This window comes from Scatophagus argus, chromosome 13 (assembly GCF_020382885.2).
Source record: "Scatophagus argus isolate fScaArg1 chromosome 13, fScaArg1.pri, whole genome shotgun sequence".
In the NCBI taxonomy this organism is placed as follows: Eukaryota; Metazoa; Chordata; class Actinopteri; family Scatophagidae; genus Scatophagus; species Scatophagus argus.
The window spans coordinates 21372093-21390882 of NC_058505.1; the positions used below are offsets into that span (position 1 = coordinate 21372093).

Here is an 18790-nt window from a genome sequence, read left to right on the forward strand (position 1 = left end):
AACTTCTATCCAACATGACTGGATCCATATGAGCACACACTGATGCCTAAAGCAGCACTTGAAGTGTTGAGGAAACATCGTGAATCCTTTTAATGTCTCCACTAAAGCCACATGAACTGTTTCACAATGACATGAAGGTGACGTTTCCATGCAATGAGGGGCACAGGGTGAAACAACAGCAGCTTGACATATGAGAGACTTATGCAGATATCTCAAATAGTCGGTGCCCCGGTTTGTCTTAACATAAATGAATAATGAGCTTATGCACTTTTTAAAAAGTATTTTATGGGGTTTTCTGTGCATTTGCAAATTAAACCAAACATGGATGAATTAATCAATTTTGGGGCTAATTAGCACAAGCCAAGACAGACCTCAGGTTGTTATGACAAACATGCTTTTGCTAGTTGCCCACACATTCTTCAGACATGCACTGACAAAACAACTCTTATTTGGTCCATTACTGATAAGGTCACCTTTGAATTTACAGGAGTTTCAGTCACCGCATTTTCATCAGTTGGTGAAAAGGTTAAGAAATGATTATGTTTATACTGCCATGTCAGTGATAGCTGTGGCAGAAGACACTATGTTTCAGGGTTTTCTGTTTGTCCATCCCATCGTCATGAACACAATATCTCTGGAACACCTTGAGAAAATTTCTTCAAATTTGGTACTAATGTCTACTTGGACTTAAAGATGAGCTCATTAGATTTAGGTGGTCAAAGTGATGTAATGTGAGGGCATTTTATATCCATGTACAGTATATACTATTTGTTCTGATGACAGTGAACTGTGTTAATGTAATGTCATTAAGCCCTTTATCTGTCACTACATATGGTATGTTGCATAAGTTTGGACAGACATGGATGCAGTCTGATGATGAAAAATGTCACCAGTTAACCCAGGACAACAGTAAGGACGGAGACATATTGGCTGCGTGGTGGGTTTCATCGTTCACTCACTTCTACTTTAAAAATCAAAATTTGTTTTTTGGAATGACCAAACCTTGAGCAACACCAGATGTAGTTCCTTTGTGAAATCAAACAAAAAAACAACATTTGCTAATAAACCTGCATACACAGGGTAAGCGGCTTTATTTTCTAATCATCAGCAACATTTATTCTTCATTTTAAACATAACAATCTCTGCAGCAACACTAAAGGCAAAATCTATATATCATTTTTTCTTAATTCTGAATCAGGTAAAGCGATTGGATAATCCATTCTCCAATGATCAGCAATGATGGTCACAGTTCATGATATATATATATATATATACTGTATATACACACACACACATATATATATATATACACGTGTAATATTAAACATAATAGAAATCAAATATAATATTAAAACTGGACTGAGCATTTGCATTAAAGATTAGTGCTGACGTTGCATGAAACAGAAAGATTCTCAATACAAACATTTGTGAAAACAAAAGAATTTCCCTTTATGAATGACTTGCATGAATGATATTTTTGGCTGTCAAGATTGTTGTTTGCAACTAAAAATATATCCCAATCATGATTATTATTATTATTATTGTTGTTGTTGTTATTGTTGCTGTGTCTACAATTTCCATGTCTTGTCTTGTAGGCTGGGACTGAGTGAGCACACCAATATCTATATCTGATCAACCAACAAACTAAACTAATCAGCTAACCAGTGTGTATCTCTGTTCTTGCAAGGAATGGGAGGGGCTTAATCCTGAAGTGGGCGGTGCTTAAACAAGTATTGTGTGGGAAGCCTGGAATTGGTATGTGTTGATCAGAATTATTTGAATGGTGGTACAGTCCATTTACCATTTAAACTAAATGAATAAATGTCAGCTGGCTACCCAATGAGGATTACCCTTCATTAAGAGTACAGATATTGATACATTTTACTTGGATGATACCTTATCAGTACCAGATACGTGTTTTAGCTGAGTTGAGCTTGCTGGTACTGAATGTCCTTGTATGTATACAAACTGTTCCTACTCAATTAAAAACAAAACAAATTTACTAATAATTGTGTTAAGATTTTTTGTCAAAAACATTTAGTGTATTAAGGTTCTAATAAAGTGCAGTTGCAGTTTAAAGTCATATGGCTTTGTTTGAAGTCCTCGTCTACAGTGTTTGGGATACAGATGGAAAACCAGAAGCTGGCACGTTCATTCTTCTGATCCGCCTTCAATTCAGTGTTGTAATACACATGCTGTGGTGTCCAGGGATGCACTGCATGTACTGTATACACTCACCCTCAGTCACCCTCACTTGCAATGTGCTAACTGGCTGGTAGGCTGGTAAAATACCTTGCTTACTTAAACCACTGACTTTATTGAAGGTTTGTCCACTTGTCACCTCAGCCGATATGTGACATCGCCTAACTGACACCAAGATCATCTCCCTGTCTTGTGAGACACATGCTGAGGGACATTCTGCATGAATGTACTTTTACTTTTAAAGTACACATTAAAGTATTTCTGTACCTTTAATTATCTAGGATTTGCAAAACAGGATTTTAACTTGTAATGGAGTATTACCTTTACTTAAGTAAAGTGCTTAGCATGTAGTTTTGTCATTAGTAAATCTGTTTACTAATTAAACTTTGTTCACTGTTAGTTATCTGTATTTGAATTTTCATGGTTATTGTTTATCAAGATTGATAAAATGTTTAAGGCCCAGACGCAAACAACATGTTGGTCATCCAGTTTCCACTATGAGCAGGATGGAAACTTCCGGATGGTGAAGTCAGTGAATGATGGCAGGCCTGGTGCTGAACACACTGAGGCTGAAGGGACTGGGGAGAGAGGAAGGGGAGGGGGGGTTACTGATTTATGTTGATGACACTCTCTCCTCTGTATTGCAATCTTGAGGATGGCATGAGAAATAATATTAATATGTCTGTCTGAACGCTCACCTCTTGATCTGCGTGGTGGAGGAGGAGGAGGCACTCCGAACCAGCCTTTTAGATGAGGAGGAGGAGGAGGAGGTGGGGAAGGAGAGGGGAACTTTAGTGGATTTAGGGGGTGGGAGAATGGAACAGTGAGAGGTCTTACACAGGTTTAACCTGAATAAGAAAACACAAAAGAAACAAGTGATTATAACATATGCATGTTTGATATTTCCCTAACCTTAAAATATAATGACGAAAGATCGAAACAGCAATGGGAATAGCTGAGTGAGTACTTAAAGACGTAGCGTGTATGCAGGATGAATAAATATTGATTTTTGTAAAATATGACACATAAATAAATTCAGGGGTTCAGGCTGTGGGTCTCTGCAAAGCATCTAGAGAGAATTTTGATTGTTTAAGGTGCTATTTAAATAAATAAATTGAACTGAAATTGAAATAAATATAAATGCAATCAAGTCACTGATGAACACATATTCAAATTATGACTTACTGTATACTGCATATACACAAAATATAAATGAACTGTATACAGGTTTAATGCAAGGCTGATGGGGGTTGAATAAATGGCATGTTAAGTCTGTTCACACCCACACAGCCCTCAGATGGGCAAAATAACTGAAAAGACTTGGGATGACATGAGTGGTTTTGATATTTTTGGTGGTAAATTCTGAAGACGAAAAAACCCCCTTAAGCATAACGACAACAACGTCAACTATGACTCTGATGTTAACCAAAAACCGTCGTACCTTGAGGAGGAGGAAGCTGATCGAGGCGGTCGTCTGCCTTTCAGTGCTCTCAGTTTGTCTCCCTGAGTAAGACTGCCTTCCTTGTAGTTACTCTACACACATTTATACCCACACAGAGTGTGGAAAAATATGAAAAAAAAAAAGTTTTACAAATTGAACTTATTTTTTTACAAATTGAAATCATTGTTGTGCTTGTTTGATGTCAGAAAGGCCCACCCCTCACCTCATCCAAGCTGTATGATTTGTAAAGGGTGGTGTTGATCGACAGGTCGTCCATGCTGGAGAGGAGGCGGGACATGACTTCCTGTCCCCTCCCCTCAGAGTCGGGGCTGTGAAGCTGCTGTGAACTCTGTTGCTGCAGGTGCTGCCGTCGACTCAGTCTTTGCTGAACCAGTTTCAGTTTAGAGCGATGGACATCACCCTGGACCCACAAACTGTGTTGTTTCCTGCACGCATTCACACAAGGAACACACACTACATTCAGCTCGGCAAGTTCTTGACTCAGGTTGCAAAAATCTTTCTGTGTGTTTCCTGCATTTGTGAGGTCAGACACTGATGTTTGATGAAAAACATCAGTGTCTGACCTCACTGATACACATTTAGTCTATCCCAAAGGTGTTGGATGGGGTTGAGGTCAGGACTCTGTGTGGGCCAGTCAAGCCCTACCACATCAAACTCATCCAACCATGTCTTTATGGAGCTTTGCTTTGTGCACTGGGGCACAGTCATGCTGGAATAGAAAAGGGTCTTACCCAAACTGTTGCCACAAAGTTGGAAGCACAATATTGTCCAAAATGTCTTGGTATGCTGAAGCGTTAAGATTTCCCTTCACTGGAAGTCAGGGGCCAAGCCCAAACAATGATAAACAGCCCCATACCACACCTGAATTCAACAATAAAGAGGTGTGCCAAATACTTTTGTCTATATGGTGTATCTGGTCAAAAACCAAATTATTAGATTTTGACCCACTGATGATTTTAGTAAAAGTCATCCTTTTAAGATCATGAATATGTTTAACAAATATTTCAGCAATCCATCCAGTTGTTGTTAAGATATTTCAGTCAAAACCAAAAATGGTTAGCACAGACATGTGCATCACCAATGTTTTGAAGTTTAACGATAAGGGTGATGTTATTTTTTATTTTTCCTATTGCCAATGAACCCCACAAAAGACCTCATCAACAGTACTGTGTTAGTCTGTCTGTCAACACTGTCTGACGTCTGTAATAATTCATGAAATTGATTGATAATTTAAAAATATTTTTTCTTTTGAAACACAATATAAATAAAATGTAATTAAAAGATATCCTTTTGTTGTACGTATATTTCATTTATCTTTTAATCTCAAACTATAGCTATGGTCAGCAAAAATTTCACCATTAGTTTTTAATATACACTGTTAGGTTATGTTGTGTCTCAAATTATCTCCACAGCCAGCTAACCAAAGGGCAAACAAGCAACTGATTGTTTATGTCGTGGAGCCACAACTGAGACTGAAACTCACTCCTCTAAGAAGTTCTGCTGCGGTCCAATGATGGATCCAGGCCGGCAAATTCTGATCCAGGCGATGGATTCAGCCGCAGTGAACCGGAAGTGCTTCATCATGTAACAGCCAATCAGAGTGCCTGTCCGGCCCAGGCCAGCTGCGTTGAAAACAAATTAAAGAAAGACGACACACTATTCTGTAAACATTGCATTAATTCCATCATATGATTATCTGCCCGATGCAACATCTCTGACTGTGACAAAACAAAAGAAAGAATACAGACACAAATGCAGGCCCACCTTTACAGTGCACAGCCACCGCTCCTTCAGTACTTTCACACACGTGCAGGAAGCGTCTGATGATGAGGTCAGAGGGTGTGGTACCATCCAGGAAGAAGAGGTCATGGTGCTCAAATCCTGCATCCTCAAACCGCCTGCCATCGTACAACTTCCTGTTTAGCCGCACTACTGCTGTGACGTTGTTTTGGCGAAAGTATGCAAAATACGCCTCAGGTGCGTGGAGAGGATAACCTGTCAAGACAGTCATTATGAGCTCTTAGCACTGAGTTGACGTGGTTTTAAGTAAGAACATTGGATGTTTCTGTTCAAACACTCAACACTCACATTAATGTAATAAGCAATAATTCAACTGTGGTAAAAATATGGACTGTGCAACCTTTGAGCAGAGTATTCTCATACTGACTTCAAAAGAAAGAAAATTAAATATGACTATGGTTCTGGGTGTCACGGTGGTGCAGTGGTTAGCACTGCCGCCTCACAGCAAGAGGGTTCCAGGTTCGAATCCTGGTCTGGGCCCTTCTATGTGGAGTTTGCATGTTCTCCCTGTGCCCTGGGTTTTCTCCGACTTCCTCCCACAATCCCAAAAACATGCACATTAGGTTAATTGGCTACTCTAACTTGCCCCTAGGTGTGAGTGTGAGAGTGTGTGGTTGTTTGTCTTTGTGTGTCGGCCCTGTGATTGACTAACGACCAGTTGAGGGTGAACCCCGCCTCTCGCCCGTAGTCAGCTGGGATAGGCTCCAGCCCCACCACGACTCTGACAGATAAGCGCTATAGAAAATGGATGGATGGCTGTCTTTCTGGATTTTTCGATGGAATCACACTCACCATTTTCTATCTTACTGCGAGGGTGAGGGCTGCTGAATGCCAGAACCTTTCCTGGAATGATCCAGTTCATGTCCCCATTTTCCACTCGCTAAAAACACAGAGAGAAAAGAACAAGTAGACCCCGACTACCTCCAGCGTTTTCAAAGTTAGAATATCAGTAAAATATATCAATACTCTATATACCATAATACCACTACAAGTACTTTTTTACTCCACTAACTACATGAAAGAACTGTTGGGAATAAAATGTTGTTCTAATGATATGCACACACACACACACACACACACACACACTCTGTGTGTGGCAACACGTTTCTGAAGACTTCTCTTCAGACATCTGTTAACATTACAGAGCAGAAGATGGTCACAGAGTCCTAGGCCTGACCCACTCTGTCTCATCACACTCAGTGATTTCAGTGGTTTTCCTTCACTACGTTAGTTTAGCTTATGATGATCTTTAATCATGTATTTTAATGTAAATGAGAAATGTGTGTGATTTGATGGTAGTTATGAGTGCCTGTGCGCCCTCACCTCATAATGCTCATATTCCTCAACGCTGAAATTTTCAAAGTCAAGGAAACCATGTTGTAATGCCTGGAGGAGAGAGAGAGAGAGAGAGAGGGAGGACAGATGACTCGGGTACATTTTTTCAAAGAACTAGCCTGATACAGTGATGTAATTTCTCTCCTAATAAGCTCTGTTCTTTTTTTTTTATCTCCTTTAACTGCCATAAGAGCGAAGGATTAAGAGTAGGTAAGAACATAGATGTGAACAAAAAAGCATTTGAACTCTGACCTCCAGAGGGATCAGAATGTATTTGATCATCATGGCAGCTGTTACAGTCGTTCCCATACAATACACTGTTCAGAATATCTTACGTCAGTTCAATATGATGTAACGACATTAGGCTCTTTTTTTTTCTTCTAACATGGTGAAAGGATAAACTTTAGCTGACTTAACCCCCGCTAATCTCTGATACAGAGAGACGGTGTGTGTGTGGGGGTTAAGGTAAGTCCCTACGAAATGAAACTAAACTAATCCGCTGTAGTTTAGATTGGTCCTGATTGTTGTTTACCTTGCGTATTCCTTGTAAGCAGTCAAGGACAGTGAGATTGAAGGAGCACTCTCCCACTGCTGCATCCCTGTGGGACACACACACACACACACACACACACAAGGTTAGTTTACTGATCATGAAGAGTATTGCTTTGTCTTTATTACTGAGAGACTCTATGGGTGATGTTCAATGTGAATAAAATGAAGTTCAAGCTGAAGTTTGCATTTTGGGAATGAGACTTATTTGCTTTCTTGCTGAGTGCTGAGAAACAGCCATGCTGGTCTTAATGCTAAGCTAAGCTAATTGTCTGCGGGCAGTAGCTTTAGCAGGCAGATATGAAAGTGTAATCAATCTTCTTCTTCTTCTTCTTCACTAAGAATTTTCAACGAAAGATTACTACTATTACTAACTATTTCTTTAAAGATTAAACATCCTGAACATTTTGATAATTATTATAGCAGCAAACTATCAGACTATTGGTTGTGCAGAGTTATCGTGCAGTAATCTGAGCTTCTCTGTTCATTGTTTCTTTGTTTCTTTGTTTCTTTTTAATAACCAAGATGGCTGCCTTTGCATTTTAGTGCATGAGTTCTTCTCCATCCTCACATCTGTTTTCAACATGTGGGCTTGCTATAAATTTTCTCCCGTTGTATTCTACAATTCTTTTCTCTTGTGTTCTCCTATATTACTTATGCCACATCATAAACTACAGCCTACAACAAAACAATGGACAGATAATGCAGCTGTGCCACACTTAACATTTAGCTGGCTGTGAAGCAGGATGTCTCGTTTTGTTAAATTCCTGTTGCCTCGACTTTTCTCTCCTCGAATGAGTGAGGGGGCGAGGAAAGGAATCGAGAGATGAGAAGAAGTTCATCACAGCTTCACAACACCAACAACACCTCCTTGATCTGTCTTACATGCGACTAAATCATAACCAATCAGAAGCTAGAAGGTATTTGACTCAGGTAAATGTGGGGGAAACCGAAGAGGTGGATTCATCAGATTACTCTTTTAAAGATGCAGTTGTATAGATTTAAATACGTAAAAATGTAAATGATAAATTCAAATATTATGAATTAACTTCTGAACTTTACAATAACCAGATTGGATCTTATGTGACAAGGCTGTTTGTACTCTGTTTTTCTTAAAGCCTTAGTGACTGATATTTGTACACAGAGCAAGTTATCTAGATTAGAACGCTGATGAGTTGATGTCTCTTCCTTTATGGTTTGGCTTGATTTGAACATTAAATAAATGGGTACATCTACACCTGTCGCTGGTACCAATGGAGGATCATAATTGTTTACATTGTGCACAAGGGAATTTCTTTACCTGGTTCCTTTGAAATGCTGCAGAAAAACTGCTGCAGCACTAGCCAGTGTGTGTGTTTGTGAGTGTGTGACCAGGCCTACCTGAACGGCAGGAAGCCTGTGTTGTTTCCTGAGATCAGAGTCCTGTAGGCTTCTTCCGGGCTTCTTTTCAAATAGATTACCTATAAGGAAGAGGTTATGCTGTACTATTAATAATGAACAAATGGGCAGGAAGACAGAAAGATGAAGAGAAAGACAGATGGACAAATAAAAAGATATTTACAGCATAGGCACCGATGAGAACAGCATCATTGGCTCTCTTCTTCTGGTCGTAACTGGTGTAGTGGACCAGTTTCTTTCTAGACATGGTGAAGGACTGAAGGGACAAAAAAAAGTTAGTGTCTAATGAATAATCACGAATAATAACACAACAGCATGAGTGATTTACTGTTTTTCACAGTGACTACACATTTAAACCAATTATCCATGCTGTTTATCAGTATGTTTTGGTTTTTTTTTTAAATCAAACCTCTTATTGATTCCTGGTCAATTTTCTGGTAGAAAAAAGCTTCCTACACAGATCTCATGTGAAGCCTAACGATGTTGCACTATAATGTTTTTATAACATGACATACTATTTATCCGTCATTATACCTACATTATATACAGCAATGCTGTCATCTGCCTTTGTGTAATGAAACCATGCTTTGGACTCCTTCTTGTTTCATATTAACAAATTTTGAGTTTGCTGATATTGTGTGCAGTGTACAACTGTCAGAAGACATGCCAGTACTGATTAAAAGGCTTGATAAGTTAGGCATACATTTCCACTGGATCATACAAGTTGCATCCAACTGCAACTCATCTGTTCTATTGAAGTGGGCAAACTCTTCCTCCTTAAATCTTTTGTACACTATATAGACAAAAGTATTGGCATGTGGCTGTTTCTCAGTGGTTGGCCTAGGCTCCTTGATACTAGTGAAGGGAAATCTTAATGCTTCAGCATACCAAGACATTTTGGACAATGCTATGCTTCCAACTTCCAACAGTTCGGGGAAGGAAACTTGACTGGCCCACACAGTCTTGACCTCAACCTCATCCAACACCTTTGGGATGAACTGGAACAGAGACTGTTAGTCAGGCCTTTTGGTCCACCATCAGTGTCTGACCTCACAAATGCTCTACTGCATGAATGGGCAAAATACCCACAGAAACGCTCAAAAATCTTTGTGGAAAGCCTTCCTAGAAGAGTGAAAGCATTAATATGGAGTTGGGGGACCAACAATCTGTCTCTCACCTTGAGCTTCTTGTTGAGTTTGCAGCAGTATCTGTACAGCATGGCGAGATTTAGGGGCCCAAAGTCCGCATAGAAACTGCAACAGGAAGGAAGTTGAATAAACCAAGGTTGTAATTGTAATATATATTTACATACACACACATATGCTCAACATGTCCCCCAGATATGTTGGTATAAAAATATAAATTAGAAAAAAATTCCTATGCTACTATGCACAGCTGTCAAAATAATTATTAGCAAATGCAATAATTATCAATATTTACTGAACACAATTGTTGTTATTATTACCGGTCCTGTGCGCTAAAATTCTGTGTGTGGTCGCTGTACCTCAGCAGAAAATGTTGTTATATATCACTGTTTTTGATTGTAATCTTTTATGTCATAATTGCTAAGTAAATGATAACTTTAATTTAATTACAGTGAGGAGAGGAAAGCAGAGGAAAAGTAGAGGAGACGAAAATAAAGGAGCAGAGGAGAGAGAGGACTGGAGAGGAGAAAATGAGTGCAAAGACCTCTGTGAATACATGATTGTGGTTATAATTTTACCTTTTCATCTCTAATCTCTTCCATAAGATAAAATAAAATCAAAAAGGTCAGAAAAAGGCAATGTAATGCAATACAGTGGGAGCTGGAGGGGCAGATTTGAAATATGTGACTGCCCTTAGAGTAACAAGTCTTTGATCCTCAAGCATGATGTTTTACCGCAAACAGAGTATAGTAGGCCTACGTCAATTATTTGTAGATGCCTATGTTCTTATTTCTTATTGGTATAATAAAAGATCGTTGATATGATTCTAATTTTAGATAAGACCTCGCAGGTTATCGAGAAAGCACTGTAATCTCTTGGAGTAATCATCGTAATAAAGATGCCTATGCTTACACATGATAAAATACACCAATCAGCTGCAACATTAACGCCACTGACAGTTGAAGTGAATAACATGAATCATCTGTTTACGATGGGCAGTGGTGCAGTGGTTAGCACTGTCGCCTCATAGCAAGAGGGTTCCGGGTTTGGGTCCTTGTATGGGCCCTTCTGTGTGGCGTTTGCATGTTCTCCCTGTGCCTGTGTGGGTTTTCTCTGGTTTCTTCCTCCCACAATCCCAAAAACATGCAGATTAGGTTAACTGGCTACTCTACATTGCCCCTAGGTGTGAGTGTGTGTGATCGTCTGTCTTTGTGTGTCAGCCCTGCAATTGACTGGCGTCTCTCGCCTGTAGTCAGCTGGGATAGGCTCCATCATCCAGGATTAACAAAGTTCAAAGAACCAAATTAGCGAGATAAGAATAAACAGGATCATCCTAGCCTGATATCAGCATGTTTGTGCAGAATTCTAAAGTATCTAGCCTTGGATAGATACACATCTGTGCAGTCTCTTAAGCGTGAAGCTTTTATGTACAAACGTGAACAACAGATGGGCACATCATTCACATTCCAACATGATTAAATGGCACACAATAAAAATAATCAGTGCTGTCAATGAACAATTGACATGATGTTTGGAATGGACAAACCTGTGTGTGTAGTAGTGGGCTTTTTGATTCACTGAATATCATGAAGGTATCCTAACATGACTGTAAAAGAAAAAAGTTGAATGCTACTCACAATAAGTCATCTGGTTGTAGGGTCACTGAACAGTGGAGCTCACTTCCTGGCTGATAAATCTGCAGCTTTAGATCATTAAGATGTGACCACTGTGTTTGACGAATTGAGATGAGACTACAGTGACCTCTTAAACATATTCACTGCCTGGATTACTTTTTGCTGGGGCCAAACTGCCCAAGAAATACATAGATAGTTCTGGGTTCACAGTGTCATCAAAAACATTGCACATCATCGTATCAGTCATCAGCTGACCCACGGGACACCTGAGTAGCAAAAAGAACAAAGCGAAGTCCCTCTGGTGAATGGGAAGCTGCAGGTGGTTTAAGCTGCTGTACGTCACTGACAACATTTCTCCTTGTTTGAACTGTGATGCTGTTGAATCGAAACAGGAAATCACCAAGAAATACTAATGGTAATTTGTTCACAGACAGGTACAGGTGGGAAAAATGGACACCCCTTCCTCACATGTAGTTTAGGCACACTGCCATTGGATGCTGGCGTTGACAATGCAAAGCTTGAATCACAATGTAGTTATTTGATTTCGAACTCTGTTGTAAGTGTTGGACAGTCCTGCATTTCTTCTGCATGTCTTTTTTTTATGTTTGATGACCTGTAGAACATAATCCATTTTCTGAGCTCATCTTATTTGGATCACTGTAATTCCATTTATTCCTGTCTGAGCCAGCTCTCTGGAACTCTTCCAACATGAAAAAGCAAGGCTTTTAACCACCGCTGCTCTTTCTGTTTCTCCCTGTCTACGTACCAGCTTTATAACACAATAGTGCTGTTACAAACAGCAACTTACAAATCCTGCATAGTGTGCCTTCAAATAAAGGTTTAATGATAACACAACAGCATCATCTTTCAGCTCCAAGCGCAAATCTTCCAAGCTAACACTCCCGCTGTTGGCAAACTTCTGCCTGTGTGAGTTTAGGGAGACGAGTGGAGGGCATCAGTGCTGTGACCTATGTCACTGCTTTTTGCTAACGGATTTCCTTTTGAAAAACCCAAAAGAGAAAGCAGAGGGAGTCCGGCCTTGACACCACGGGTCAGTAAGGTTAAAAAAAGCACATGTATCCAGAGGCTGACATGATAAGGGAGGACATAGTATGCACAGCAACACTGAAAATGTAGTCTGATGCTGTGATTTTTTTTTTTGCTGACAACCATATTACAGCTCTGTAGCTGCATTGAGAAAGCTGATTTTAAAAATATCTGACATCCCATCATGGTATTGTCACAGAGATCACTGCTGCCACCCTGCAGTCAATACCTCTGTAAGCCCATATTCAAGAAAAGACTTTTACGTTCTGAAACTGACTCCATGATGTTCCACTGGCACTAGTTCTTATTGATATTAAGGATTGTGAAATTTGCAAAACATATCTTTTTGTTCCTTTACAGAGCTCACGGATCTTAAACGAAACCCAGCACTGAGCTGCTTTTCAGCTCTCATTCGCTCACTGTGTGCACCTCAGTCACTGAATCCATGATGAGCTGCTGTTGCAGTAAATCAGACAATAAGTACACTGTGCTTTCACAGACCTTGTGTTCTCATTGAGATATATTCCATCTGTGGCTGTCTAAAATGTCCATTTCCATATTTGATTAAACTGGCAAGCCTACTGAACAATTTGATTTATTTAAATACCATAACAGTTAGTCTACTGACTGAAGTGCCATGCCAAACACAACCCCCTGTGTTCATTAGATAAAAACTGAAGACTGGTACAAATGGTTGAAAGGAAATTAGTCTGAAAGTTGTCGTGCAGTGTTGTCCTAAATCCCCATCAATCTCCAGGACGCAGCTACTGATCTCATCTTGACCTATATCTTACTGTGGCATGATAACCATGAACTGAACACTCATGGGAATGAATGGGCTTCACTTACAGGCTGGAATCCAAGTGACCAAATGTGTATTTGCATCAGTTTCTTTGACATAACAAGTAAATCAAATTACAAGGACTACTGTATCGCATATGGTGATTATTGTCTCATTCAAAATGAGTGGCATACTCCTCACACAAACACATTTTAATCTGTTTGGAGATGTTTTCTTCTAAAGGTAAGGATTACAAAAGCAGTGTTTGGACCACATCATGGAAAGAAGGAAAGGAAGGAGGAAATGAAGGACAGAGGAAAGAATAAAAGGAGTTTGCTTAGCCATAGGACATAGGCTATTGTGAATGTGACTCACATCATTGGCAAACACACAGACACATATATGTGTATAGTACGTATATATATATCTCAGTACACTAATGAGACTGACGTGCCATCATGTAGGAATAAGTTTCTCATCATTGCCAAATCACACTGTTGTAATATCCTGGTGTGCAGACCGTCAACTCTTCTGAATGATGCAGAATCCAATAATATAATAAGGAATGCATGATTCATATATTGGACCAAGAAATTATCAGAGCAAAGTTTAAATTATTGGCTATTGGCTGATAATGAAATTATAGCCAATAGAGCTGATAATATGAAACAAAAGTGCTCTCATTCACTTAACAAGCACAGCATCTACTCACTTTGATACAGCTGGTGGCAGTTTGGCAACAATTTCAGAAAAACTACATCTTAGCCTCAGGTGTGTCTAAACAACAGATTATCATCTTCTTTTTAAAGTACAAAAAAAATGTGTAATTATCATTTTTGTTCCTTATTAGGGCTGACTATGAGAAGCGTGTAATCAGCTGGAGTTTCTCACATCACATTTAAGACCCTGATACTGAAGTCAAATGAGCCTCCAGGCTATGGAGGTAAAACACAGCTCTTAAGTTATAAAAAGTTATAATAAACATTACTTAGACTACATATTTATATCTGCATTATAGTCAGTTATAAACTAGTATTATATTTATATTGTGCTTGCAAATAGTAAACTGGGGACCTGACAGAATAGTACTACAGACGGAACTGCAGAAACAGGGAGATCCATCAGCCAGTTACGTCATCCCAAAATTTCTGGGGACATGTCTGTCTTGGCCCGTCCTGCAGGACAGAAGCCAATGAAGCAGACTTTCATGTTGAATATTCTTAAATGAACATGTTTAATCAAATTACAACACAGCAGGTCTGTGGTCAAGTATTACTTTAACCTCACCCTGGGAGGACCGGGGTAATGACTCTCAGCCCAGCAGCACGCCTGTGTCTTAAGGTCCTTCAGGGCAGGTTAATCTGTCCCCACCTACTAAAGAAACTACTGCTGGGTTTTTAATCTACAACTACTACATGTTTTGCTGTTTTGGTACACTACTGTATTATCAGGTGTGCATAATCTGTCTTAATTCCATTAACGCATTTCTGTCATCCTGCCGTGCACTGTGTGACAGTGAGGATAGTGCTCCATAACTGACTGAGTGATGCTGATCCAGCTGCTTACCTCTCATATACGAAGTCCTCGTCCGTGCTGAAGTAGTGTGTGCTGGCCGTATTCTTTGGCTTGACACGAAGAGCGGCAAAGTACAACCGGTCTGTGGTGTGCAGTACACGGAGACACACAGACAGACAGGGGGACAAGCAGACAGACGCCCAATAGACAACTTTGTGAGTATGGGTGGAGGAGAGTTTTGCTTTCAAGACAGGTTAGGCATTATGTTTCCTTAGAAAGATACACTATATAGACAAAAGTATTGGGACGGATCCCTTTTTAAAAGTGAAACTAGTCACACACCTGTTCCAAATCTTTCCCTTTCTTTGGTATATGCGTCCCCATGGAGCTCTGATTTGATTTGATTGTTTACATGCAAGTAGAAAAAGTTTGGTAACCTTGGATGGTGCACAGGCTTGAAAAGTATACAATTAAATTTCAGAAACTTGTCGTTTCCTTCATGTGAGTGCCAGATTCCGATTTTATCGTATGAACATCTATATCTATATCTATATCTATATTTATATCTATTGTTTTCCCTTTTCTGCAGCCGTCTTGGTAGAAATTCATGTGGTTCTTCAGCAAACCTGAAGAAGTCTCTTTAACAAATACGATGGCACTAGCTAATGTTTGTTTTGCGTCTCAATGGACGGTTTTGTGTAGTTTTCAGTGCAGAATTTTTTTTAATCTAGCTTCTTTATTTAGCTGAGTTTCCTTATCAGAGCATATGCCCAAAGCTCCACACCTCTGTTGAAACAGTAATCCGAGCACTACTGAATGTAAATGATTAGAAAACCTTGGAAGCAGTCACTTTGGGTACTGCTTTCTGATAAGGTACCCTTTACAAAGGGTGGGTCATACTAAAGGGTTTATAAATGGCAAATAAATCGTTTCATCACGCCTAATGGATGATTCAGAAGACATTTAAGGAACAAAAGAACACTCAGCCTGCTAAACCACAATAGATTGTTAACAACTCACCTACATTTACAACTGCAGCCCAGAGGACTTTTTTTACAGGCACAGAACCAAATAGCTCCATATGTGTCCTTGGCATTCCATACAACTTGGCCAAACTGGTATTTTGTAGTTCCTCTTTGCTATGAGGATGTACAGTCGACTGCCAGTGAATTACATAAATAGTGATGGAAACCTGATGACTCTCAGACTACTTTGGGCGCTATAAAGGGTGATTTTTTTAAAATAATACTTTTTAAAAGTATGTTTTTAAACATAAATTGCAGTGATCAGACAATAAGGTATCTAAATGCACTAAATAGACAAAAGTATTGGGATGAGGTTGTTCTTCAGGGGTTGAGCTGAGGCTCCTACTTCCAGGGAAGGAAAATCACAAGGCATACCAAGATATTTGAGAGTGCTGTACTTTCGTCCAACCTTGTGGCAACAGTTTGGGGGAGGCTCTGTTCTGTCCCAGCGTGACTGTGCCCCAGTGCACTAAGCAAGATCAAGACATGGTTGTACGACTTTGGCGTGGAAGGGCTTGACTTGCCCACACAAAGACCTGACTTCAACTGAGAAACACTCCAAAAGCCTTCCCAGTGGAGTGGAAACTGTTATAGCAGCAAAGCTGTCTGTGTATTTAGAATGCCATGTCATTACAATCCCTGTTGGTGTAACGGCTAATATTTTTTGTCTATATACTGTATCTCCATTAGCTGTGCGTCATAAACTGACTGTGTGGATTAAACTACAGTCACTAACTTCTGTGACAACCCTCTGGGTCTGCCACATCCTGTAGGTTTGTGTCACTCCCGGGGCTGCTGCTTGTGCTTTGTGTCTCTCTTCACGTCCTGGTAGTTTTTTCTTTTTCTGTACTCTACTGGGTGTACCTTGCCAGTTCATCCACGATTCATTTAGCATCAGCTGCCCAGGCTTCCAGGTGGCATGGTGGTGCGGTCGTTAACGCTGTCGCCTCACAACCAGAAGGTTCATGGTCCTTGGTTCATGTAGTTTAAGTTAATTGGTGACTCTAATTTACCCATAGGTGTGAATGTGAGTGCCAATGGTTGTTTGTCTATACGTCAGCCCTGTGATGAACTGGCAACCTGTTCAAAGTTGACAGCTGGGAGTGACACGTCTCATTATCTTACCTGTTATACTCAATAAACCAAGCAGAAACAATTCAGTGTGATTCTGATGTAACTCTATGGTGTGCCCATAGCTCTCAACTTTGTGCTTACTCTAACCTAAGTGGTTTTTCTCTTTTTCCTCTAAAGGAATCAATGTGATATTCCTCTGAAATTCCCACAGACACTCATTGTGGGTCTGTGGTTATTCAACAAGTCATAGATTTATGCTGTAGACACAATGTGCTCTATATCAAAATCAAATATTGTCCTTTGAAAGTCTCTGGGATCAAAGATGATTAATTTAAAGCCCAAATACACTTTCCAGAATCTTTACCTCCTGGCCTGATGGAGGTGGTCTGTGTCAGTGATATTTGTGGACACTGAAGCTCTACAGTTAATTATTTGATAATTACTCATCAAAAAAACATCGTAAATTCACATATAACTTACCTTTAATAAATTCAGATGCACTGGACAGTTCATATTCCTCTGCCATTCCTGTAATAAACTTTGTTTTAGGCGGCGTTAAAATATAAATAGTCCTCTGCTCCAGTCTATACAACACTGAAAATGTCCTGTTCTGGGTTATCTGTTAAGAGGCCACTTGAGATGCATCCAGGAAATCAAAAGTTCTGCATAAAATATCATGACACCAGGTCCATAATTCAGCTTCGATAAGCCTGTCATTACTCGGAGCTAAAAACTCTGAACAGTCACCGTAACTCTTTTGAGCTGCAGGGCCGTGTTCGCAACAGATGAGGCGATCCACAGGCGGAAAAGTCTCCAAAGTCAACTGCTCATCTCCTCTCCCTCAGAGGCCTTCTGACTCTGTTTGAGTTGAACAGTTTCCTAAAAATATCCAGTCCCTCCATGTCTAAATTCAAACGTTTCTCAGAATATTCCAGCAAACACTCAGAGAGCTGAGGACACACATCAAGCTGTCCAGAGCCAGAGAGAGAGTGCTAATCTCTCTGCTGCTCTGCACATGCTCGGTCAGTGGCTATACACACACACACACACACACACACACACACACACACACACTGGTAGGCATTTTGCTAAAGCCTGGTAGAGGCTGGTAGAGAATTGATGGATGAAACATTACCTCCCGTAATCCCTGGTTTCCTGTGTAGTATATTTGCATAACACATTTTAATACTCCACTTATTTCCATATTTGTAATCATATTGTCATGCCCTCCAATTTGACTGCAGAACTCACAGTGATATTATTATATTTTCTGGTGTGTTCTTTCACTTTCCAATTACTGTTTCCAAATATAAGTTCCTTCTTCTATATTTTCAATATAAATTTAAAGTAATAAGATTTGCCTTACAACGCAGGCCACATTCCAGCATATTCATAGTGGCTTACACTTACAAGATTGACTTGACTGGCCCAAGGAATGTAGTTTGCTCCTGTCACCCAAGGGTGCTGAGCCAAAGTCCGGGTGCCAAATGTCTAAGCTTCCTGATTGCCCGGCTGAGCTGCGAGTTTCACATGGAGCCACATGGAACTAAATCTGCACTTGTAACACACAGTTGTGCAAGCGTTTGAGATGGTGATCACACAGGACGTGAATATCATCGCTGTAGGGAGGTGAAGTGGTGGGGGGACTGAGTCTTTGTAGTTACTCAACACACACTGCTGTTCAGCAGTATATTACAGAGACTATAACAGTCTGCAGTAATGGCAAATAAACCGAAATGAGTCCCATCTTCATGAAGTTGTCAGCATTTCATCAGTTTAATTTTAGCTCTTGAGAAATCATTTCTTCTCCCAGTGTCACTCTT

At 39.9% G+C, this 18790-nt stretch overlaps 1 protein-coding gene across 1 annotated transcript; it reads right to left on the minus strand.

Moving 5' to 3' along the window:
• Positions 1-1367: 1367 nt before the first annotated feature.
• Positions 1368-17493, minus strand: LOC124069548 (dual specificity protein phosphatase CDC14AB-like). Its single transcript, XM_046408786.1, has 14 exons — positions 17448-17493; positions 14920-15010; positions 9924-9999; positions 8910-9002; positions 8729-8808; positions 7332-7398; positions 6788-6850; positions 6257-6344; positions 5429-5659; positions 5148-5286; positions 3867-4089; positions 3644-3735; positions 2901-3050; positions 1368-2780 (listed from the first exon to the last, which is right to left on the minus strand). Exons 1-14 carry the CDS (start codon positions 17491-17493, stop codon positions 2732-2734), a joined length of 1488 nt encoding a protein of 495 aa, XP_046264742.1. The 3' UTR covers positions 1368-2731.
• Between the last annotated feature and the right edge of the window lie 1297 nt (positions 17494-18790).